The sequence below is a fragment of the Myodes glareolus genome, chromosome 3 (genome assembly GCF_982192425.1).
Source record: "Myodes glareolus chromosome 3, mMyoGla1.1, whole genome shotgun sequence".
In the NCBI taxonomy this organism is placed as follows: domain Eukaryota; kingdom Metazoa; phylum Chordata; class Mammalia; order Rodentia; family Cricetidae; genus Myodes; species Myodes glareolus.
Window position 1 is genome coordinate 80,336,604 of NC_142028.1, and position 25,214 is coordinate 80,361,817.

General features: G+C 47.5%; 1 protein-coding gene across 4 annotated transcripts in view; it reads right to left on the reverse strand.

Annotated features, from left to right (window-relative positions):
* Positions 1 to 25,214, reverse strand: part of LOC125412531 (BEN domain-containing protein 5) — a 1,187,626-nt gene that overhangs the window by 183,615 nt on the left and 978,797 nt on the right. For 2 of the 4 annotated variants that reach the window (XM_085686420.2, XM_048453390.3), the window contains 2 exons: positions 11,832 to 11,980; positions 6,392 to 6,605 (listed from right to left, as the gene is read on the reverse strand). The exons of the other annotated variants lie outside the window; for them this stretch is intronic. In XM_085686420.2, coding sequence (XP_085542546.1) covers positions 6,392 to 6,605; positions 11,832 to 11,980 — 363 coding nt within the window. The remainder of the gene's footprint in view (positions 1 to 6,391; positions 6,606 to 11,831; positions 11,981 to 25,214) is intronic. 4 annotated transcript variants of the gene reach the window in all.

The following is a 25,214-nucleotide window of genomic DNA, read 5'->3' on the forward strand; positions in this document are numbered from 1 at the left end:
CTAGAAGGAAGAGACAGGAAGGTCAAGGATTAATGACGAATTTGAGAATAAGCCTTTCAAGGAGAAGAAAGAGGACATGCCTCCTGACACACTTTCAAATACTGGTTCACATTATCTTACATGGCTATATATCTAAAGTCCTGCCATAAATATAGATAAACACTATTAAGTGTGTACTTTAAAAATAAAGGTAAGACCCGGGTGTGGTGGTTCACACCATTAAAGTTAGGAGCCAGAGACAGGTAGATCTCTGTGAGGTGAAAGTCAGCCATTAACTACATATTGAATTCATATGTAGTGTGACCCTGTCTAGAATTATCAGTGATGAAAAGCCCACTGGCCAGATTACTACACCCCTCTAAAACCTGATGCTGAGCTTCTCTCTCTCCCCATCTTCATCACAGGTAACTACTCTCTTAATTTTTTGGCTTATCTCTTAATGTTATCATGTGGGTATATGTCCCTAAATATTTTTTTCCTGTCTTCAGCCTTTTAATAAATGTGTCCATCTCTTTATTGTTCTGCTTTGCTGATTTTACTCAGTGGAATACACAATATTACAGAGTACAGCGACAGGTAACCCGAAAAGTCACCGCCTTCGCTCGCTGATGAGACATGCTCTACTATATGACTTTATCCTACTTTTAACTGTGCATTTGATTGTCCATGGATACTGGTTTTGCAATCGCAAACAACCTTGCCCATGGCTGAGGGTATTTATCGAAGAAACTCTCTAAGTGCCAGCCTAGGCATGGCAATGCTAACCATTAGAGAGTATGCCTACTCAGCTTCACTAGGTGATGCTTGGTAAATTGTTTTCCAAAACGTGCTGAATGCCATTCCCAAGTGGTAATGAATGCAAGTCAGTCCTGGTCACCCTGTAACATCACTAGCACTCGACACTGTCACACCATTAATATTGTGTGTGTAAAGTGACTGTTCCTGAGGCTTGGGACAGCTGCTCTCTGAGAGGTCTTACTATTTGCTATGGTGAAGCAGAGCCAGCCTGTACAAGACCTGACTAGAGCCTGGTTTTCTACCAGTCTCCATGCCTGGAGATTTGGTACAAATTATTGTCCTAGAATTCGCACATCATTAACAAGGACAACAAACTCCAGAGTAGCTTTTAGAATGATTCCAGGAAGCATGTGGGATAAACATTTGTAAGTCCCGTTTAAGCAATAACGAATCCTATACCCATATGGAATGATTACAATCATTTTATGTTTATGCGACTGTTCATTTCCCAGGTCCTCGCACAGAGTGTGATAAAGGACATACATATATGATGAGTGCCTGAATGCCTTTCCAGGGAAGACTGAAAACATCTAAAAATTCTGCATTTAACATGTAGGGAGATAACTCAGTTGGGAAAGTTTTTGCCTTGAAAGCAGGAAGACATGAGTTCCAGGCCCAGAACTCATACAAAAATATCCAGATATGGTCATGCATGCTTGTAATCCCAACACTTGGGAGGTGGAGACAAGTGGATTCCTGAGGCTCATTGGTTGGATAGCCCAGAATAAGTGGTGAGTTCTAGACCAGTGAAGAGACCCTGTCTCAAAAAAATAGGGTGGATGGCACCAGAGAAACAAGACTGACTTCTAGCCTCTAAGTACACACACACGCAACCACTCAAATATATTCCAGACCCAAGTATGGGTAGGGTGTATAATCATGGGCGAAACTGCAAATTCTTTCCACAGTGTGGCCTTTATGGAGTCAGCACAGAGGTGATTCAGAGCATTATCTTGTAAGCCCAACTTATTCTAAGCCTTCCATTCACATGGGAGAAGCCTGGGAACTAGAGTAAAGGGGCAGTTTAGGTCAGAATCCATGTTTGCCTTTCCAAGAGACTACCTGTTCTTGCCATCCATGCTGTGGGTGTGTGTACCACAAACGTGCTTACTCTGGCTCACCTGTTCCTTTCCACTGAGAAGAGTTCTATTCAGAGGTGCCTTATCTGGCCTCCACTGCCTCCTTACCACCCATGACTGCCCAGCTCATTGAACTACACTTGTCTGCAAGGACTGAGATAAGAAGATGGGCAGCCGGGTCTTCTGCTCTGTCTACCTATCACCCCTTTCCTTTCCAGAGCACCCCACAAAGCAAGCATCCTCATCATCTCCTCCCAGAAGATCCCTGCTCTGGTTTTCACCTTCTTAAGCCCCGCTCATTCTCTTCTGCTTGGAACTACCCAGCTGAGTGAGGAGACTGAGGTCTACCTAGTATGCTGCTCCCACGCCTGTAGAGTTTCCTATGGAGGTATGGATTGTGCTCTGATAAAAGTCCAATCATCCCCCACTTCCCTGAATCAGGAACATGCTATCAGTCAGGTAACCAAGCTTTGACCTAATCTAATCAGCGAGAAGTCTGTGGAGAGATGTTCAGGCTCAAACATGGCTCTCACCCCAGATGCCTCTGAGAGGAACCTGGGGTAAGTGTTGCTATCCAGTGGTGTGCCACACTAGATAATCTAGGGAGTTTTGTCTCTCCAGGGGTCTCCGAGACAGCAAAGGCAGGAGAGAGAAGCAAAAGACAGGATGGTAGGGGTGATGCCTCCAGAGAAGAAATGGAAAGAGAAGGGCACACATTGAAGAATGTGTTCAGGAGGCCCCTACAGAATTCCAATCATTTTCATTTCCTGGGGTAACAGCTCTGAATGGCCCCTCAGGTTGATTAAAAGGCTTTTGTTCGACTCTAGCTATTAATCACCTGCAGATGCTGGGAACGTGTCCCTCTGCGAGGGAGCATTTGAGATTATTGCTTAATTAACAAGGTTTATAACAGCGCTAATGTGTCCTATTAAAAAAGTTATAAAAATTAACCAGAACGCAATGCTGCGGCTCATTTAGAAAGCTCAGCTACCCTGCAAAAGGTCATTCGACCTTAATAAGGTTTAACTGTCATTTCAGAGCTTGTCATCGGAGCAAGACCCCGCTCCGTCCTCCAGCTTTCATCTCTCCACGGCAGGGTCAGCATTCTCCCGTCGGTCTGCTGTTTGGTAGGGAAGGATTTTAACATCAAAGAGATGAGAAAATCCTCCCAGTGCTGTGAGCATGGAGGCTTCTGTCACTTTTATGCACCCAACACGACAAAGTATGCTCACAACACACACAAACACAAACAGTCCCAGTCCTGCCAGACAGCTTGCCCGGGAGGAACCAGCTGAATGCCGGCTGGAATCGTTCAGATAATTAGGCTAAAAATGGTGACTGTGTGCTGGGATGGCACACAGACCTCAAACCCGCCTGGCTGCAGTGAGGAAGTAAAACATGACCCTCGTATTTCAGTATGACAAGAGATTCGTGCTGACGCCTGAAGCCTGAAACCCCAGTCTGGCTTGGCTCACTCTGTTAGAGCCGAGGGTCCTAGGAAGCCGCCAAGAAAAAAGAACTGAGTCAGATACCGGGTGCTCTGGGACACATGGTGGAAGCACCCAGCTGCACTAAGAGGTCATGAGGAGTCTTTTGGGGGCTAAGAGCCCAGGCAAATCTGCTGTGAGCAGAAGTAGCTGGTACACCAGCGCAGGTTAGAGGGGCGGTGACTATTCCAGGCGTGAGGAGTAGCACTTGCAGGTCCCAAGGTGATAGCAAATGAGGCTTGTTCAGTTGATTCTGCTAATAACTAAAATCTACAGCCAGAACAACAGCCAGTGACCAGGCTGTGAACGTGCCTGTATGTTATGCTAAGTTTACCCTCTAACCATGGGGACTTTGAACTGGCTGGGGTGGATGGTAGTGAGAGGTCAGATCTGTTTTCTGAGAGGTCACTCCGGTTACATAATGAGGGGAGGGGTCTGGAGGCTTTGGGGTGGAGCCGGGGAGCACAAAGCTAGGCCTGAATTATGAAAGTAGTGGATCTAGACAAACCGGGAGGGTTTAGGAGGTGTTTAGAAACAGGAAGGATGGAGAGGCAGGAGCGTGGGAGGAGGGATGGGGATGCACCTGTCTGGCTATGCTATTCATTAAGAGAAGGAACACAGAAGGGCCGAAGGCTGCATGGGAAAGGTCAATATTATTAAATGCTTACTGCATGTAAGCCCTGAACAAGATGCCCATGAAGCTGAGCTTCTCATGGAGGCAAGGGAGAAAGATAATTTTCAAATTAGCAAATAATGCTGTGCAGAACCTTTAACGGGCAGTGTAATGGAGAGTGGTGGAGGCAGGAGGATAACTGGAGCTTGTGTGGTCAGCCTGGTCTACAGAGTGAGACCCTGTCTCAAGAACAAAAATAAAAGCACATAGGTTTTCAGCCAAGGGAACAAAAGAGGGGAAATAATTAACAAACGGCTAAAGATTTATATTATCTAAAGAGAAACAAGAACAAGAGAGGAAGTAAAAAGTCCTATTTAGTGTGGGGCAGGGTCGGTCAAGGTCTGGGGGCTTCTTGTGTTCAACCTTGTTCAGTGCTGGAACTGCACTGAGCAATGAACACGGGGAAGTCAGCGACCATCTCTTGTAATGGAGGCAGACTCTGGGCAGTTAGCTTTCTACCCAAACATGACAGTTATCTGAGGGTATAGTTGGCACTGACGGCCAAAGCAGGGCCTTTCTCAGGGTGACCTCTGGAATAAAGCTGCACCGTTTCAGACAGCGGCTGACTACAGGTTCCCTCTTATTATCTAAAAATAAGTGGCTGCCTTCTTCAATTAATCATGGGCTAGCCAGGAGGGGAGACACCTGTGCTACCAGAGTGAGAACATGTGGGTTTGAATCCAGACTCAGACGCGCTCTAGCTGTGACTTCGGCTGAGTTGCATCATCCCTCAGTGTCCTGCCACCTTGACCTCTACAGCATATGACATAACCGGCCCTTCTCTACTGCCCACTTTCCAATCTTGGTCTGGGACAGTGCTGGCTCTCCTTGATCTCTCCAGGTGCCACCCCTCCAAATGACAGTCTCTCAAGCTGCCTACGATGCTTTTCACTTCCTCGTGAGACTCGCTCTTACCCACCTCTCTGACCCCACTCCCCGCTGTAAAGCCGCTTCTCCCCTTGAGCCACTTCACCCGATCTGCTGGTCTCTGTGCCGCAGTTTATTCTGGCTGACCCACCGTTCCTCCAACTGTCACAGGCTGCCTTTTCCAGGGTGACTCTCAGCTGGAATGCCATCTGTTCCAGCAGGCCTCCTCCCCAACGGAGCTGATGCAGCCCTTTGTCTCATCACATCTTGTACGAAACTCAGAGGACCTATGATGCAGTCACCTGGCCACATCGTAGATGCATTACTCTTTTGGGCCCAGAATGTGCTCAACTACAGGACCGGCTCAAACAAGACATTCCCCTAACTGGGTCTTACTTTCTTCATCAAAATGTGGCAGACCTGGCCTTTTAGAGAACAGTAACTAGGAACAGACACCAAAGCCACCTGCGAACTCCTGAATTTCCTCCTGCTATTACAACCTGAGAAAAAGTACCTGCTACCTGGGGGCCCAGTTTCCTTATCTGTGAAAAGCATACTAACAGCAGCCAACAGTATGGTTGTTGATAGGATAGTGAGTTACTATATATAAAACTGTCTAAGACAGATGTTTTAATATAATGGGATATAACAAATCCTCAGAATAATTAGCACTTACTATATTCACTCTGCTCCTTATACCATACTTCTTACTTTGTGCTGACTGTCTAGTGCAGTACTATTGTTCTTTTGTTTAATTTCCCCATGAGACTGAGCTCCTTGTAGGTGCACACTGTGTCCTGTCATCTGTGTCCTCACCCCAGGAGACGGTTAGAAAAGAGGAAGAAGTTAGGGAATGGATGGGGGAGAGAGAAGAGAGTGAGAAGGCAAGAAAAGGGAGGAAGGAAAGAGGGAGAGAGGGAGACACATAAGGAGCATGTTGACTAACCATACCTTTGGTGACAAAGGACTCCCTGATTCTTTGCCTGCCTTCCAGGCACCAGGAAGGAAGCTGTACCAACTGCTGCTCATCCTATTGTCTGCTCTAGACATGGCTCAGATAAAAAGGCTCCCCAGCCTGGACCTTTACTGCTCTCTAGACACACCCCTTTCCCATCTGCAACCCCTGTTCAAGATGCTTCTGCCTCCAGAAGTCCCCTCCACACCCACAGCATCTCTGTCTGATGAGCAGTGGAGGGCCCTGTCCAGTAGCCTTCTCGCTGGGATCCTCCCCTCCGACAATCCCCAGCACAACCGCTGTCCCCCTTGCATGCCATGCCACACCCTTGAGTTGTATTTGTGTCCAGACTCATTTGTCCTGTTCAGAGTGAGATCTCTGGTGACAGCTATGCTGTCTGCCCCTATGCTCCTGTTGGGGCCCGGCATACGGGGGCTCCAGCAATCATTCACCGGATTGAAACTTGCACACTATATTTCTAACAAAGTAAAGGACAGGATGCCCAGCACTGTGCTTCCACTGGGTGTGCTACCTCTGACGATGCTTAGCTTGTGAGGAGAGAGGGGTGGCTTCGGGATTGCATCCTTCTTTTTTTTCGTGGCGACTCCTGTGACACTTCTGTTTTTCAGAACATCTGTTCCCCAGATCATGACTGCCAAGTTCTTCGTGTACTTAGAATCTCCTTGGGTGACTTGTAGCTGGTGCCATTTCTCCTCGTCAACCCAAATCCCACTTCCCAGATGAACCTGAAAGAGATCACACCACACCTGTTTAGTCCGACAGGAAGGCAGCTGGAGGCTGCTGCTGTCCTTTAAATCACCGCTTCTCCACTACAAGGGCTTCATGCCACAGACGCGGGAACAGCATCACTTACGGAATTCTTGCAAGGCATCAGGCCTTATTCCAAAGCTCCAACTTCCCGCTCTTAAACAGAAGGGGCAATGATACAGTTGCCACTTCGCATGGAAAAATTAAGTTCAGTGATGTGAAGTGACTTTAGATGTCACTCAACTCGTTGAGTGGCAGATCTGGGACTCTAAGCTGCACTTGTGGTAGTACGTGGGTGCTCTGAGCCTGACCCATGCTCAGGACAGTATGTACTCACGTGTGTTATACTCTAGAAGGATCAGACTCTCTTCTACCTGCACATTCCGAGGCACACCTCCTGCTAACACAGTGGAGGCTGCATGCGGGACTCACCAGCTACAGCAATCACTGGTGCCTAGGCCTCATCTCCAAGATTCTGAATTATGTGGTCTGGGTGTGGCCTAGACATCAGGATGGTTTAGCTCCCTAGATAATTCCAATTCAGAGCTAAGTTATAAATCCCTGCCAGCTGGCAGGGGCAGAGCAGCGGCCTGGCTCTGCAGCCAGCAGGAGCGTAGCTGCACGCGTCCTTCTCCAGCTCACACTGCAGCTCCACTATCTACGAAGTGGGAGACTTGGATTTCATCTCAAAGTTCATCTCTCTGGCTGAGAACACATAGGATTTTAAGCAATTAAATGCAACCGCAATGTATCCGGTTTGAGTTTGGTAGCACACACACCAGAATACAATCTTGTGCTCCCTGGAAGAGAAAGAGCCAGAGCCAGAGTGATAATGAGAGCCAAGAAATCACTGTAGCCCTCTGCTTCCAGCAATGAGCTACAGCTTTAAAACCTATCCTCACTCGTGGCCCTGAGCAACTCACAAACCCAAAGTAATGTTCGTCATTTAAAAAAAGGAAGTTTTGACCTTTGACATAGCCATTTAGGCTGAGTTTCTGCTGGGCCTGTGGAGCACAGAAACAGCCTCTGGGGGATGGAGGGAAGGGACCTCCTAATCAGTTGACTTTTTCAAGGGGTGTGAGAAGGCTCTGCTAAAGGCCCTTGTTTTCATAAAGACCTGACCAAGACATGGGCAGGAAACATCTCGGCGAGGTCCTGGACTGGGATGGTACACGCGCTCGCGCACACATACACACACACACACACACACACACACACACACACACACACACACAAATAAGGTTGAATATAAGAACGATTGCTCAAGAAATGATTCAAGATTCTTCTACTCAAACTTGGCTTGGGAAGAAAGGTGGATGCAGAGATGGGCAGCCCAGTCAGCCAGTAATACTTCCTTCATCGATTACTAAGGTTTTCTAACCATCAAAATAAACGACCCAGCAGCTCACTGTCGTTGCTAAGTAAACGCTCTGCAGGCCACATCTAGCTTCACCTCCTTTCGCTCAAAAGATCACTCAGCCTGCGGTGTGAGGGCAGATAACCGCATCCACCTGCCCTCTCTGTGCCAGCACTTCAGGACTGCTAATCAGTTTGTTCTGCTCAGACAGATAAGCAGCCCTGGGGCGAGATGTGCTGCCCAGGGGCTGGCTTAGCAACCAGAGCCCAAGGCCAAATGTGGCCTTTTCCCTGTTTGCGTCTGAACTGCAGATGGACTGTCTGTGCCAGGTGAGCAGTCATGCTGAGTGCAAGGTCCCTGGTGGAGCTGTGTCCCTCCCTTGATGACACTCTGAGGCCACCCACACAAGCTGCCTGAGATGGGAGGGAGACAAGGGATTTTGCTCTAGATTCTGAAAGAGAAACCCAGAGACACACGCAACAAGGCTCCTGAATCAGTCTATTGACTCCTGGGATTGTAAGTCTACACTACAACACCTGCCTTAATTTATCACTCTGGAAGAGAGATGAAGTCATGTGAGCCAATGTCCTAGAAGGAAAAGGAGCCATATTATTGAGTACCTATAATGAATCCAGCTTCCTTAATCCTCCTAAGAATCTTTAGAGTTAGAAGCTGGCAGAAATTGCTGTTCTCATTTCACACATGGGAACACAAACTCGGGGCATGGGGAACCCCAGACACGCAATCAGCTAGTGTAAAAATGAAGATTCAGTCCCAAATCTGCACTGCCCGGTTCATGCCCTACTGGCCTGAGTGTCCAGGTGGGGCTAAGGTGGCTGGAAAGTGCACACCTAACAGGGCAAGCCCTGCTTATTTGGTTTCCCTTTGAGTCTTCTGCACCTGCAGGCCACATCCCGCGCCAGCTCCCCGCCCAGTATACCTCAGGCGGATGGAAACTGGAAAAAAAGCCAGGCTGGACTGGCTTTCTTGCCAGTGGCTACTCCATTCAGCTCACCCTGTAATCACTGCTATCCACTTCCCTAAAACACTGCCTTCCTCCTTCAACCAGATGGCCTCAGCCGTCTTCTATTCTGTGTTTTTATGTCAGCCCCTCGGAATTTGGCATGGCTCCCTATTTGTTATCAGATCTGACCCCCTCAGCCTGGCTCCATCCCATCACCAACCCAGTAAGTCCATTCTTCTATAAAGTCTCCGGACACATCCACCGCCTTCTTCCAGTGCTAGAACAGGAGGGGGATGGGCTCTGTGCTGCCAGCCCTGGGTGCAGACCCTCATTCTTCCGTCTGTCAGGTGATTAACACTGGCCAGGGCTAGTCACCATACTTCTCTGAGCCTCAATTTTCTTAACCACACAGAGCATCCTCTATCTCACAGAGGGATAAACAAGTACTAAGAGAGACGAACTACATGTAAGGAGAACATACAGCAAGTGGCTGCTACATCCTGCCCCTTCTTTCCTCATTGGCATCTCTGTTCTCGCATTGCTCTGGCCCAAAAAGGAAGCAATGCCCTTAGGATGACAGATTCCTGCCATTTTAAGTTACTCAGCTTTGCACACCCACTCCACACCCCAGGAGGTGTTATTTAACTGCCACAGGCTTAGGTTACACCCCTTGGGAGGCACCAGCTCACCTATGGCCAGCTGACTCAGTCCTTCTGGTCAAGGCACATCCCAGGGGGGAGAGGTCAAGGCTCCCCACTTCTGCCTCCTGCAGAGTGATCAAGACCAACCTAAACTCAAAGCAATACTAAACATAGGAGCATATTTAATACATCTTCATGGCTTTGGCTTCATTTCTGATGAGCAGCTCTTCCTTAGAGAACAGAATGTTTTCTGGCATCCACCTGAGTACAATGTCAGTGCCATAGCTTAGAAAGAAACAGGCCCTTGGCCCAGGAAGACCCATCACAGGTCCATGCTAAGCAACTGAGACAGGGCTGCTGAGGTCAGCACACTCACGGCTATCTAGAGCAATGTGCAGTTCCCAGGGGCACAGCAAGACAGACTGCCAAGAGCACTGGCCTAGGAGCTAGGAGATCTGGCTTTCAGTTCCCGCCTGCCCCTAACCTGTCATACAACTTAGATCAGACCCTGCTTGGGTGCATTTTCAAGATCTGTTACTTAATGTTTAAGTGTAATGGGTTTTTTTTTTTTCAGTTTTCTGATTCAATGAGGTATTTTTTTTTAATAAAAACACATTAGGTAACCAATAGACCTATTGGAATCAGAAAGTGATATACGTGGCAAACCCTATTTATTCAAGTAAACTATGGTAATATTTGATCAAAATGTTAGTTTTCCTTGTCAGGGAAGGTTATTAGAAAGTCTGCTTCTTTTCCTCCCTTTTCCTAGAGTCCTCGGCCTGACTACAAATCAATCTCAAAGAAAAGCTGGGTGAAGTTCAGAGCAGTGGTTGGCGAAAAGCAAAAGAGGCATTTTCAAGAGGCATTTAATGTGTGTGTTAAAAATTAAATGAGGGTTCTGAGACCTGCTTTCTTGGGAAAGAATGTTACTTCTGCAGCAGGGCTCGGAAGCTGCCTGGCAGCCTTCAAAGCAAGAGGGAAATAGATTTTTCTTGGAAGTTTCTTAAGAAAAATTCTTCATTCTCTCCACAATGTGATCATGACTAAAAAGAAATCAAGAGACCCAGAATGGTTCTCCCATTCTATCTTCAATTTGGGAGGTTTACCAACTTAGATACACACTTTCAGTCCAAAACGGCCCAGTGAAAGCATCACTGTGGTGTGCTTTTCACAGATACAGACAAGCAGGCTCAGTAAGGCCAAGGACCTGCCTGATATCGCAGGGGAAGTACAGAGTCGAGCTATGCTGTGAGCTAAGGCTCAGCCTTCCAACCTTACCCCTACAAAGCTTACTCTGAAAGCTTCTTGAGTGAAGCAAAGACAAGGCCTATGCCCTGGTCCATCAAGTCCTGTCCCTGCAGAGGAGTAAGCGCTCAGAAAGAGATGGAGGGCATGGCAGGACCTCCAAGAGAGCCCTGAAGAGAAGCATGCCTCTTTCCCTCAGCTTGACCACATTTTCTTTGGTTCAGGCCAAACAGTCCTGGGGCTATACCTAGACAAACCAACTCAAACCATCTTTTCCTTTCACTGGAGAATGATATCAGATAAACAGAGATCACTCAAAGCATGAGGTAAGGTAAACGGGCTGACGCAGAAGATTCCTGGGGGGCCAAGGAGAGGTGAGTCTGAAAGGTGTGTGGTAGTGGCAGAGAGTGTAACGGGGTTTACCAGGGCCTCAACAAAGGGTCCTGACATTCTGCTCCTTACCACGGGGGCTTATGTGCTCTTCCATGTTTGGTTTCCAGGAGTCATGAGAGAAAATATGAGGAGCTAGACGTAGCCGTAGAGCTGTGGGCCAGTGAGTGGGGGACGGAGTACAGCGCATTTGCCTTGTACCCCCAGCAGAGAGCTGGGGGGTGGGAACATCTACTCTGTAAATGTTGGGTGGATATACACTGAGTGGCTATCTATAAGTGGGTAATTCACTTCGAGTTCACCGTGCATACTCTAGACACCTGGTTTCAGAAGAAGGTAGGAAGAATTTCATTGAACTATTAAAGGAATTATTTTTTTTCCAAAAAAACCCTATCTCATTAATAAGCTGTTCTAAAATGTTAGGTTAGTTTCATAATTGTTTTGACACAATAGCTTTTTAAAGAGGAAGAAGGGAAAGTCCCAGCAAACCTATGCTACCAAGTCATAAATTCCACAGCCATTGGGGCTAGGCTGGGAGGCCGTACTCGCCAACTTTCCTCTGACTAGCAAGCACCTGGGGGAATGGAGATTGAGCTGAAAACACTACCTTGCCATTGTCTAGGATATACTTGTCCATGACAGGCGCAGGAGCGGGGTAATAGGACGACGTATTTGCTTCCTCACTGAAAGCGCTCCGTAACTCCGGCTCGGGCTCGAGACATTCTGACTTTACTTTTTCCAAGTCAATGGCGGGACCTAGGCAGTTAAGAAAAGAGATCTGTCTAGAACTCCAAGGAAAATCAAAGGCAAATATTCTTAACTATGCATCTATCAGCACATAGTGGCACTGGAATTAAAAATAGCTAGCTCAGTTTTGCTACACTTAAACCCAGACTCCAAAGCACTAGGAGGCATGAATGTCATAAGGTGGAATCAGAGGGCAAGAATTAACTAGACTTTAGTAATTAAGGACGATTGAGGGACACCTTCTAGGGTGTCTATCTATCTATGCAGAATGGCAGTTGACTCAACTTCCCGCACAGGAGGGAGGGTCTGTTAAGACTGCTGGAGAAGGGATGAGAGTAACTAGAATATGCAAATTATGGGCTTGCCAACAAACTCATCTCTGGAGCCTGTGATGGAGAGGCCATGTGAAGGAAGGAAAATGAGGAACGCTATGGGGAGAAATGGAAAGAGCGCCTACTGGGGACCTAGCATCTGAGCAAGGGCATTCCAACCAAGAAATTAAAATCCAACACAGAGTAAACTCTTGATTGCTTGATACAGTGATCGCTCATAATTTTATTTTAATGCAATCAACACAAATTATGTGAGATTTAAACAGTGAAAGGAAGCAGAGGAAATGGTTGCTGTTGCGGGGAGGGCTCTTTTTTCTTTACTAGTTTTTTAAATGACAAATGACAGCTCTTTTTTTTTCTTTTAAATCACCCATTGTGTCTTGATTACCAAAAAACAGAGAAAATGGGTAAATACAGCCAAACGACTCAATTAACTTGCCTGGGAGAACAACTTCAAAAGCCTATATATAGTTTCAGATCCTGGCCTCGACTAAAATCATGGAATTGTATGTTGCTATGTATTTAACTTAAGAAAGTGGAGAATTCAGGGTGCAGCTTCTTGTCCTGGCCACATGCACGACTGGATTCCAAGCTCTTATTCCCTAACGCCTTATGTAACGGTCTGACTGCAACTCTACGTTCAGTTGACACATGCTAGATTTTGGCCGATGGAGGGAATGTCCCTCTGAGTTTGCTAATAGAAGTCCTTATGATGGGTCTTCCCAGAATACGAGCACCAACCCCGAGCTGCTGGCAGCTAGCAGCTGCCAACTGCAAGTCAGACCCTCTGCAGTCTCCAGACGTAAGCGCGAGCTTTCCACAGAGCGGACCACAGTACGGCCAGAGAGCAGAAGGGCGCAGATAAAAGAACACACGGCATGTTGGTACAGACCGAGCCCCATCCCTTGCTCTGCATCTTTTAATTTCCTAACCAACAGAGAATGCGCTGCCGATGAAGAAGCTGGTGGAGTGAAGGACAGATAGCATCTTTATCTTTCAGACAGCGTCTCCTAAGTGTGCTTTCTAACGTCAGGCCCAGCTCTTACTTTTCCCCTTATGCCCAAAACCTGGTAGGTGTTCTCCAAATGTTTGCTAAGAAAGAAAGGATCATAACAAAGAATGAAGCTAACGTCCCCGAAGCACATGCCGAAGCTTCTCTACTACAGGTGTGAACTTTCAAGATATAAATAAGTGAAACAGTTGCTCTTTCCTCAGATCTGGAAAACGTGATTACTCTACTTCCCTTAAGGACAGGTTGAGGTAATTGCTAGCTCATTCTGTTCTGCTGCTCAGGGACAGAGAAGAGACAGAAGCTGAGAAAGCCATTGCATCCACTGGCTCTCAGGTCATCTTTGCAAAGTCCTCGGAACCTCCTTTTCTTTTCAAGAGAGAAGATTGTTAGGCAAATGCCCTAATCCCAGCACTCATGTTTGGGAGGATCAGACATTCAAAGTCAGCCTCACCTGGATAGCAAGTTGCAGATCAGCCTGGGCTACATGCACCTTGTCTCAAACAAGGAGAATTCACGGGCTCAGTGACTGCCAAAGATAACTTCCACACAACCATGCTATTGCTCCTGCTTGCTTACCACAACCTTACACTTCCTATGAACCACTCCTCACCCCCACGGCCCATGAAGGCTCAGGACAACCAGTCCCTCTCTATGTCTAGAATTCAGATGGACTCTTCTGCTCAGTTTTGTGTATTGTGTTGTCCAGGGTCTCTGGACTGTTAAATAATCACTGAAGGCTCCTTTCTATCTGCCCAGTTCCCACTCAGGTGTCTTCCTTCAGATGCTGTGCTCCTAGATGGTAGTCTCTATGTCATAACTTGTGGGCTGTGTGTGTCCCCGACTACTGGGTCTTTTTGCGGTGTTACACTGTGAAGCCTCTCAAGAGCAGATTTACTCACAGTGCAGCTGTAGAGCCCGCAGTGGGACCTGGCACAGGGCAGGCTCTCGGCAAATTCACTGTGACATGAGGGCAGAGAGGCTGGAAAGGAAGGTCTTGGATGGGCAAGATATGAATTAGGGGCTTGGAGGAAGAATTGTGGGTAGGAAGGAATGCCCGTAACCTTATGTACAGTCCAAGAAGTAGAAATCGGAACTAGATACGCCAGAAGCAGCTACTCCGGATGGACAGTCCTGGAGGCTGCGGTTCTGACAAGGGACTCTACATCCATTTTGGCAGAGACTAGAGGAGCAGGAGTCGAGTGTTGCTTCTCTGGCTCAACGTTGGGTTAGTCCACTCTCCTGAGACTCCTTTCCAGCGCACGCGGCCTCCCTAGCCCTCCACACAGACACCTTCTCTTTGGTCTCCGAGGCTGTGCTTGTGTTGCTCCCTCTGTACAACTGTCCACACTGCAAGGGAGACTCAGGCCTGACTCAAGGGCCACTTCTCCCGTAAGACCACCAGCCCCTTCCAATAGAGGCAGCCTGCCCCCTCCTGGCTCGGTATTAAACACCGGGTTCACATGTACTGTACAGGAGGGCTGAGACTCGGCTCCAGGTGAAGTGCTCTTTTGTGCCCTCCCTGACACCATCCCCACTCCATAGTGGCATCTGATGCCTCAACAAAGCTGGGCAGCTGAGTAGAGGCAGGGGCTGGCCAGTCTTTTGATGTCCGAGACCTGGGCTGCCTGGGCAGATTCTCATCACAGGAGATAATATACACGTCTCTGATCTAGCCTCACAGGAAAGAAAAAAATGACTTGACAAGACTGAAAACTAAACTGAGTTAAACACACACACACACACACACACACACACACATTCACTGTGTGCTTACTTTTGACTACTAAACCATGGACTCAGTGAGTTGGGTCCCTGCTGGTCTGGTTTTGCCCCTAGTACTCAGAACAAGACCCTGCATAGAGGAACCATTTCTGTCCCCTTTTCCACACTCAGACTCATCTCTTCAGGGACTAGCAGAGCTCGGTCAAACATCGAGGCTACTGCGTTGCTCTCAAGGGACAGCATTTCTCACCACCCTAGTGGGGATCGTTCAACACTGGTGGCAGTTCTCTGACATGGCCTCCTTTCTCGGGCTCATTGTATATACAGAAAGTCAAACCCAGGGCTGCAGCCTCAGCAAGGGAGGCCGTCTAGGAAAGCCAGTTAAAGGCACTTCTTGAGAAGGGTTGGCTTCAAGGTGAATGATCCTAAGAAAGCCACTTCTCTGAACCTCCACTTTTCTGCTTAGAGGGGTGACCAAGGGACACCATGCAGGCTGATGATAACTCCTGCATGAGGAGCTGAGGAGCGAGGCAGGCACAGGACAGAGGCTCAGAAAATGGCAGATGAGTGAGGAGAATGCATCAGTCAGTAAAGCACGTGTTCAGTATTACAGAAACAGGGAAGAAAAGGACAAAATCCAACAAAAACCACCACCAACAAAAGCCCCGTGTTGTTTCCTTGGAGAGCAGAGGGAGGGCTCTAGAGCTTTTAATTTAAGACATGGGGGGGGGGGTAGACGTGTGGCGGGTGGGGGGGGGCTGCTTCATTGCAAATTTTCGTCGGCTCCACTCCCGATGTTGGCAATTTACATCTCATTACAACAAATGCTTCAGATTGCTGTTTTGCTTTTTAAAATTTCTGAGGCATTGTTCTGCCTCAAACACATGTGACCAAATTAGCCACAATAATAAGCGCTTGCACTAGGAGACAACACTACATTCTGGCGCAGATATTTTAGGTAACAAAGGAACTTTTTTTCATTTTCTGGGAAGAGCAGGAATAAAAAGAAAGGCCTTTTGATCCACCGGCATTCTGGTAGTGACACACACTCCAGGTTTATTTTGGGGAAAATACACCTTCCATGGAGAAAAGCTTCTTAGCCAACTAAAAAAAGCTTTTTACAAGGGCACAAAAGGTAGTACCTGTCTCCTCCTTCAGTCATTCATGAACTCTGTCACCACACAGACTCTGACACACAACACACAGGAACCCACTCACACAGAGACTCTGACACACACTACACAGGAACCCATATACCACACAGACTCTGACACACAACACACAGGACCCACTCACCACACAGACTCTGACACACAACACACAGGAACCCACTCACCACACAGACTCTGACACACACTACACAGGAACCTACTCACCACACAGACTCTGACACACAACACACAGGACCCACTCACCACACAGACTCTGACACACACTACACAGGAACCCACTCACCACACAGACTCTGACACACAACCCACAGGAACCCACTCACCACACAGATTCTGACACACAATACACAGGAACCCACTCACACAGAGACTCTGACACACAATACACAGGAACCCACACACCCCACAGACTCTGACACACAACACACACGAATCCACTCACCACATAACTGACACACAACACACAGGAACCCACTCACCACACAAGCTGACACACAACACACACGAACCCACTCACCACACAAGCTGACACACAACACACATGAACCCACTCAACCACACAAGCTCCATAAGAGACACTGAGGATTCCGGAACAAACAGGAAACATTTCAGCTTTGGAGAAGTTTATAGTTCATCATGTGAGACACTGGTATGTCATATACAGATGTGACGGTGCACATTGGAGTCATCATGTGAGACACTGGTATGTCGTATACAGACGTGACGAGTACACAGTGGAGTCATCATGTGAGACACTGGTATGTCATATACAGACGTGACGGGTGCACAGTGGAGTCAGGCTAAAAGATATAGTTTAAATCGTGTGTTCTATATCCTCTACTTAAGTCCTGGTGATTCCTCTTCTATTTTATGTGACCCAGTGTGGATTAAGTCACAGAGGAGAGAGTCTGCCGGTACTACAAAGAGATAAACCGTACTATGCCTTTATCTTAACTCTGGAAAGTTGCCACTTGATGGGATTTCAAGAGGCCTAAAGGTCACCTGTGTCTTCAAATCATCTACATGTTTGGACATTATCGCTTCTGATTTATTTCAGAACCAAAGAGTTCACCATGTTAGATTTCCTCTTTAAACGATTAACTCATATTTATTTGTATATGTCTATAATGAGTTTGAAGTACAAGCCTAGTTTTCCAAAGGACGAGGTGAATCAAGTCAAAACTCTGGATCGCAAACAGAGCACACGCGGTAGCACCGGAGCATTGAGGATGAGAATACAATGACCTGCTCTCCTGAAAGGAACCTGAACACGGACAGTGACGTACATGAAGGACAGAAGCGCAGGCGTTGGGAAGAGGGAGGTGATTCAGGCAGCCCAGGGCAGAGCAGGCTGATCAGCCTCTGTGGACCTTAGGATGCCCTGGAGGATGACCTTGACCACGTTCACCTGCTATCGTGGTTTCTATGAGGGCAGCGACGATCCACCTGGCCCCATTCCTTCAGTGAAAATTTAGCTCATACCTAGTAAGTGCCATGGTGGTCTATGTGCCTGTGAGGGATTCGTACAAGCATCTGGAGAAGCAGGTGACAGCTGCTCATCACAACTGCTGTGTAACTGACAAGAGGACTCTGAATTGGAATCAGTAGCAGCCATGCAGCATCTGAAGAAGACAGGAGGCCTCAAAACAATGAACACTGGAGGACGGGCAAACAGCGGTTCGGTGAGGCCCTCGGTGGGGTATCTTTATACAGTGAAGGAAAGCGGACAAATATAGGCTCCCTGGCCGACTCTGGGAAGCCTGACAATTTATATATATTTGGGGAGGGAAAGGCCTGTACTGGGTAAGTGATTAAGTGATCCTTGAAGGCCTCAAGACAAGCTGATCTGACTGGGCAGGGCCGGGCTGAGTGTGGTCTACGAATGTCATTGGCACGGGCCCCTTCTCTGTCCATTTCCTAAGTATGGTCTGTGAACAAGGGCCGCCACAGGCTTTGATGGGCTGAGGCAGAAGTCATTCTGGCATGAGGCCTAGGTTGGGTGAGATCCCAGCAGGCTACAAGGAGGCCTCCCAGGTTGGCTGGGCTCTCAAAAAATCTGAACCAGAGAGCAGAAGAGAAGAAATGGGCATGAGACAAGGGATGGAGCCTTTAAGAAAGAGGAAGCGGAAGCAGACCCAAGCATCAAAGTATTTTTCCTTCATTTGAGAACCCGTTTCAGTGGCATGCTGGGAAGGCAGAGGACTGACACCTATTGACCGTCATCTATGTTAAGCATCTTACAGCAAAAGTTCTTTTTAAAGTCTTTTCACCTCACTCTCGTCACTATCTGCTTAGCATCTCTGAGTGCATGCGAAGAGGCAGGGCAGCCATAGCCTCAGCACCCAGCACCCACTCTCACAGACCACCTCTGAAGAAGTTGTGAGGGGAAGTGTGGGGGAGGGGCACCAGAACTCACTGTAACCTCTGAACACACATTTCCCTGGCTAGGTAACTGTACTTTCATCTGTTGCTCTTTCACCCACTTCTGCCCAACTATCTGACCCACATCGCAACAAAACGGGAAGAGGCAGCCAAAGTCATTTGGGTTTGTCTGACCAGAGCAGCGGTGAAGACATCACACAAACGCTTAATGCCTATGAAATGGCCTCTTTGGATTGGATGAGCTGGAGGGGTGAGAGGCTGAGGTGGGCACCAGCGGAGTGGAGAGCAGAAGGGCCCACCTTGCCCACAGTCTCCCCAGGGGACGCAAGTGCAGTGGTGAACACAAGCAAGGAGTTCCAGGGAGGCAGAATTGATTCTGTGGCTCCATTTCCTCAACCAATTTTCCTGGCCAGAGATGCCCCAGGCTTTTCTTTCTGTTCTCTGTATAAATCAGCCTCTCTTATAACTCGAAAACTGTGTCTAGCCTTTCCTATTACATGAGATACTATTTATCTCCCCGTCAGTTGGAGAACTACAACTGAAGCCACCTACAGCACCCAGACTGCAGCACTGTAAAAAGGCCTCTCCTCTATCCTTCTCCCTTAATGTCAACGGCCCCAGAGCAAAGCAAGACTCACATTTCACTTTAATTATTTGCTGTTAAGAGTGTGTTTAAAGCACAGAGTCTTATTCATTTCAAGTCTCATGCCCAGCAAAGGGCCTGAAACAGAGAAGTAGTCAATAAAAGTTCCTGGCATAAATACTTTCCCCTAGAGTTCCAGCTATTCAGTGCCAGGAGGGGTTGACAGGAAGACAAGGTGAGCTTCCTGTGTGTGTCTAGAGGCATGCTATAGGTGGTCAAGTGATCTCTTGCAAGAAAGCTGCAGAAGACTTCACACCCCTCTGGGGTCTCTGTGAGAACTACCCCCACAATCAGACAGTTGCTTGGAACAGCAAGAGAGTGTGGCCAGCCTTTGGGCCTCAGTGAATCCTAACGGGCAGAATGAGTCTATCCATCCACGGCAGCTGGACAGCAGCCTGCCCAGCTTCATGATGGCAGGATCCCCATATACACTCAGATTCCACGTGGCACAGCCATGTTCTTTCTTCTGGGCTTCAGTTTTCCTATCTAATTCAGAGGAGAATGAAAGGATGAGTTCTCTTTTTCCTAAAATGAGAATTTTTATGAAAACTATCAAAATTTCTGGTTGGAACCTTGAGGCCAAATAGCTGGGTAAGATAGACACTATAAAGAAATTAAACAGAAAACCTTTGCAAGCCTGTGAGCCTTTGAGCTCCAGAATCCACAGGCACGTAGAGGCCATGCACAGGGCTGAGTGACTGATCAGACTGCCTGACACTTAGAAAAGCAAGACAGGCCTCTGTGAGAAACCTGGTTCTCCCTGAGTCTGTGGCCTCAGGCAAGTTACCTAATCTCTTGGAGCAGCCTGTTCCCTCAGCAGGAGTCCCTTCTGTGGTTGAGGTGGTTTTCTGTAGAGAAAAGTTCCTGGTGTCTGCCCCAGGGCACATCTAGAGGGTCCAGAGTTGGAAGCTGAACCCTTTTCTATTTGCATTTTCTGACTGCTTCAGGCAGCAGAAAACAAACCTGTCACAAGGCAAAGCACAGCAATGTCAAGACTATCTAGCTGCCTAACAGCTATCAAAGGACCAGGAAGAGATTCTCCTCAGTTCTATCCCCTTGACCCACAGGGAAACGGTTCTGAGGAGAAAAGACAAAGAAATTCCAGAATTATTTAAATAATTAACAATAATAAATAAATAAATAAATATTTAATTATTTAATTGAAATTACATTGGAAAATAATCTGGCATCAACTGTGGTTAATTCTGATAAGTCAATGAGGCAAATAAATAAATAAATAAATAAGGCCTTCAAGATGATAGATGGCCGCTATCATCAGACAAATGATTCCAGTCTCACTGCTAGATCTTTTTGTGACAGTCACATAGGGCAGCACCAGGTACATATTCTGGTGCCACTGCCGCTTTGGGTCGGCTGTGAGTACCCCGTGCTTTGGGTCGGCTGTGAGTACACCGTGCTTTGGGTCGGCTGTGAGTACCCCGTGCTTTACTTTCACAATATGGCTCTTCCCCGGCCTCTTTGGCCTTCTCTCAAAATCCAGTTATTTTCAGTGTTCCTGCTCACTGGTGAGAGTGAACTGAGAACCTGAAGATGAGGCAAAGGCCCAAGGAGAAAAACCTAAGCCATGAGGAGGCAGAGTTGTATCTGGGGATGTCTGAAAGGACCGATGGGGTACTGGAGATCTCTGTGACAACCCATGCAATCAGCAGGTGAAGGCTGGTCAACAGACACATGAAGGGAAGGGAGAATTTCACTCATGAAAACTGAGGGAAGGAGAGACTTCTAAAACTACGAACTGGATGACTGACAAGGACGTGCTCTGAAGGCTTAGAGTAAGAAGTAGGGGAGCTGCAGAAGGCATTAGGGGTTAACCAAAGATTAAGATGTTCCCTACAACATCTCTGTTCTCTGTCAGGTCAAAGAGCCAGGAGGTGCCAGGTACTGTACACACACTGTCTGTGTCATCCTGAGTGACCCTACAAGTCAGTGTAGGAGCTACTGAGCAATCTCAAGCTTGTGTCTGCAGATCTTTATTGCAGTGGATTTGTCATCATTTTAGCCATGACGCTTGGGTGATCATTGACTCTCTTTCATAGAGGAATAAAGCAAAGCCCAGGAAGTAACTTGTCCAAGGCAACTCAAGTAGACTCTGGAAGATCCAGGACTCAAAACTCTGCAGTCTGACCCCAGGACCCTTGCAGATTTTAAATCACTAAGTGGGGTTTTCTGCCTGAATGTGGCAGGCTTAAAGGTTCCCATTTCACAGAAGACAAAACAGACTCAGAAGGGTTAAATCATCTGCTTCAAGTCACACAGGTAAGGGATTACAGCAAGTGAGATTCAAGCCCAAGTAATATCTGTTGTCAAAGGCCAGGCTGCCTCCAGTCCAGGGGAATCAGCAGGAAGCATCCGGCTGACATTAACTGCCTTTTTTAGAGCACCATCAGAGACCTGGGCGTAAAGAAGCCAGTGCAGACCACAAAGGATTTCAAAGATCAAAGCTGGTATTTTAACAGACCTTGGACAGAACACAAGGTATAAACTCAGATGGTTACAGACGTGTTAGCAGTCTGGTTCTGAGGAGCCAAGACAGATATGCGGGCCAGCCGCCACGGCTCTCTTCTTTAAACATTTCAGCCCGCTTATGATTTAGCCAACAGGGGCACTAGCTCTTCTCACACGCTCTTCTTTCAAAAGGAGATAATAATCCTTACCCAGCCTTGCAATAAGGCTATCAGAGTTCAGTGAGATAAAAATGTCGAGGTGCTTTGACACCTGTAAAGTGCCACACGCATGCAAATTACCGTTATTATTCTTATTAGCTCTCCCTCAGCTGGTCAGAGCTCATCATCTGGGCCTACCTTCCTTGACAAAATAGACACAAAATCTACAATCATTATCCGCCTCCCTCTTGCAATTACTGCGCCAATTTTACTCTGTCTGGTGTGAGATATTCAGGTTTGTGGCCCCCTGACAGCTGTGTGCGTCCTGTAGCGCATGTCCACCCCTCTTCACATCCCTCACTAGGGAAGTCTGAACTTAGGCTGTTTGGTTCACGCCAGAAGGAGCAAGCGACACTACAGAAGCTGCCTAAACTTGTTTTCTTCCCCCTGCATATTTAGTACAGAAATTTGAACTAGTGAGAGGCCTCAGCTGGTAAAAGTACTTGGTGCCAAGCATGATGAACTGAGTTTGATCCCTGGGACTCACCACACACACACACACACACACACACACACACACACACACCGAGAGAATAAAAATATGTAACTGGAAAGTTTAAGAACAAAGACTAGCCAAGGAGCAGCTGGAATCCTCCTTGGCTCCACTCTCCTGGCGCTCTTTGCCCCCTGCATCCCACTGCTCTGCTTCACCTCATTTCCTCAGCCGGCCGGGAGGCCACCAGGCCCGGGCTGGAAAACACTTACCCACTCACTAGCTTGCAGGTGCTTTTTACGACGGTCTCTTTCATCTCTAGGTTTCTAACGTCTATCCCTATCTTGGCACAAAGTACAATCTTAATAAACATCTGTCGAAGACAAAAGAATAAATGAATGTATAATCCCATAGATCAGTACGTGCCTCGTATGAGTGATGTCCTTATGCTTTTAGAGTCCTCAGCATGGATTCTCCAGGGGATGGAAAGGAAAGGGAAGCCAAGACAGTCAGACCGCCGTTTACTGAACACTGACTGTGTGCTGGACACACAGCCAGACTCAAACAGTGCTCCCTTATTCAATTCTGTACAAGTACTGAAATAAATGACCGTCTGTGGGGAGGGTGAGAGGTTATGTCCTATCAAAAAGGGTTGTTTTCCAGGCTAAGTTCATAAAGAAGGAACCAATGGTCCTTTATGAGGAATGGTCAAGTCACTCCCCTGTGGGTGACAAAGAAGAGTGCTAAAGAAAGCCATGGGGAGAGGGGGAGGTCCTGAGAGAAACACACTGGGCCAGTGTAACCTTGCTTCTTAATTAGCAACGTCCTACATCCAGTCAGCTCTTACCCAGCCCCAAGACTCCACGCTGTTGAGAGCCCTTCCCATCAGCCACATCTGACATTTCCAGAGAAGGAATGAAAGAAGAATGAACAAACATAGAAACAAAGAAGTGTATCACCCAGCCAAGCCTGAGACCACTCACTCCTGCCATCCTGTTGTTCCCTGTTCCCTTCAGTGTATGCACCTCCATTACAACTTCTGGCTGTCAAGGAATCTGAGCCCCAAGCCTGAAGCTATCAGGTTACTGCTTCCCAGCCTTCCCCCACCTACCCTTGAGCCCCACATTACCAGTAATCCTCCCACGTGGGGAGAAGTCATCTTAAAACACATCTCCTGAACTATCGGCCAATCTGATTTCCAAATTACCTGTCAGGGTGTAAATGATCCAGCACCCAATGTGGACAAAGGACCTCAAGCTGGGAGCCTAGGGGAGGAAGGTAAGATCTCCAAGAGCAAGACGAAAGCCAGGCCTGAAACCAAGCCAGGCCTCAGAAGGCCTGCGGAACTGAGGCCCCGCCAGGGTCCGTCACTTTCTCGCTCTTCTCCTCTGCCCTGGTTCTGGGTAGTGTTTATAGCATAACTCTTTTCCCAGAATCGGGGGAGCAGGGAGGATGGCTCAAAATGTGGGACCCTTCCCTACAACTGGAAACTCTGCATTTTAGTTAGAGGTTTACACATTTACCTCTAACCCCACCCTCTGCCCACCGCGCAATGTTTTTTGCCTTCTTTTATCTCCTCCCCATGTCCACAGGCTTGGAAAGTATCCGATGGTGTTACTGAATGATCAAATGAAGAAAGACGCAGACAACTATAACTCATCCTACCCTCTGCTGTCAAAGACAATGAGAAGCAGAGACACTGGCTAACCCGCCTAAAGTCTCAGGCCCAATTACTGACTGGCAGAGCCAGCTTTAAAACCCAAAACAGACCCTATCGTGGCTCCTCTTCCAAGTGATGTAGAAGAAGAGTAACTAGGAGTACCTGAGCATCGACCGAGTACCAGACACTGTGCTGTGCGTCCCAAAGCTGCAAGGGGGGCTGACAAGAACCCATTTTAAGAAGTGTAATATTGAGGTTCAGAAAGTTGCTGGCTGACTAGATTGCACCTCACTCTTCCTAACCACTTACACCTGCCTGCATAGAAACTCACTTTTCAAGCCTAGTCTTTTTTCCCTTCAGGCGGGTTTATCAGTCTTCCAAAAATCGAGTGTCTTATCTCTGCTGTCCACAGCCCCCTGTGCATGAGATCCTCAAGAGCAGAAAGCAAGATGTACATGGATGTATGCATGTGTGTGCATGCATCAGTGTTTTATATGTGTGAGTGTTGTGTGTGTGTGTGCGTTTGTGTGTGAGTGTACATTCCAAATATATGAGACTGCTACTCACCACTAGGCACAATGCCTGACGCAGGAGGAGACTGGTAAGTACTGGTGAAGGGAACCAGGAAAGGAGAAAAGAGGTTAGAAAGGAAGGAAAAGAAAAAGAAAGGACAGAATTTTTCAAAGACAGAATTAGAACGTAGGAAAGTCAGAATTCGAACCCAGGCCTGTAGGCGCCAATAAAACAATGCAACCTTACAGGCAGAGACCCTTTGATTATTAAAGACCATGTAGATTTGTCTTAGCGTCAATTAACACATGTTAATGAATGCAGTTTACGTGTTCCTAGATGGAGTAATGTATGTTATTTCCAGGAAGTCTGTTGTCCTCAGAGTACCAGGCTCTGCATGTCGCCACGGTGGAAGCCACATCTATACTTGCTGCTGGAGTCTGTCTCATGGTGACAGGAACAGAGGCACATCAGAGAAGAGATGGCTACTGGCTATCATGATGACACACAAGTCCAGCAGGACGAGAAATCCTGGCAAGGCAGCAAGGGTTAGGGTTGACTGCCAAGTGTCTTAGGATGAACAGAGGCATCTGCCTACACAAGATGTGGTTTCCTACTGCCCAAGGACAGGGTGGTTTCTGGAGTCCAAACCCAGTTCACTACCATGCAAAACAAGTAACTTCCCCCAGGGGC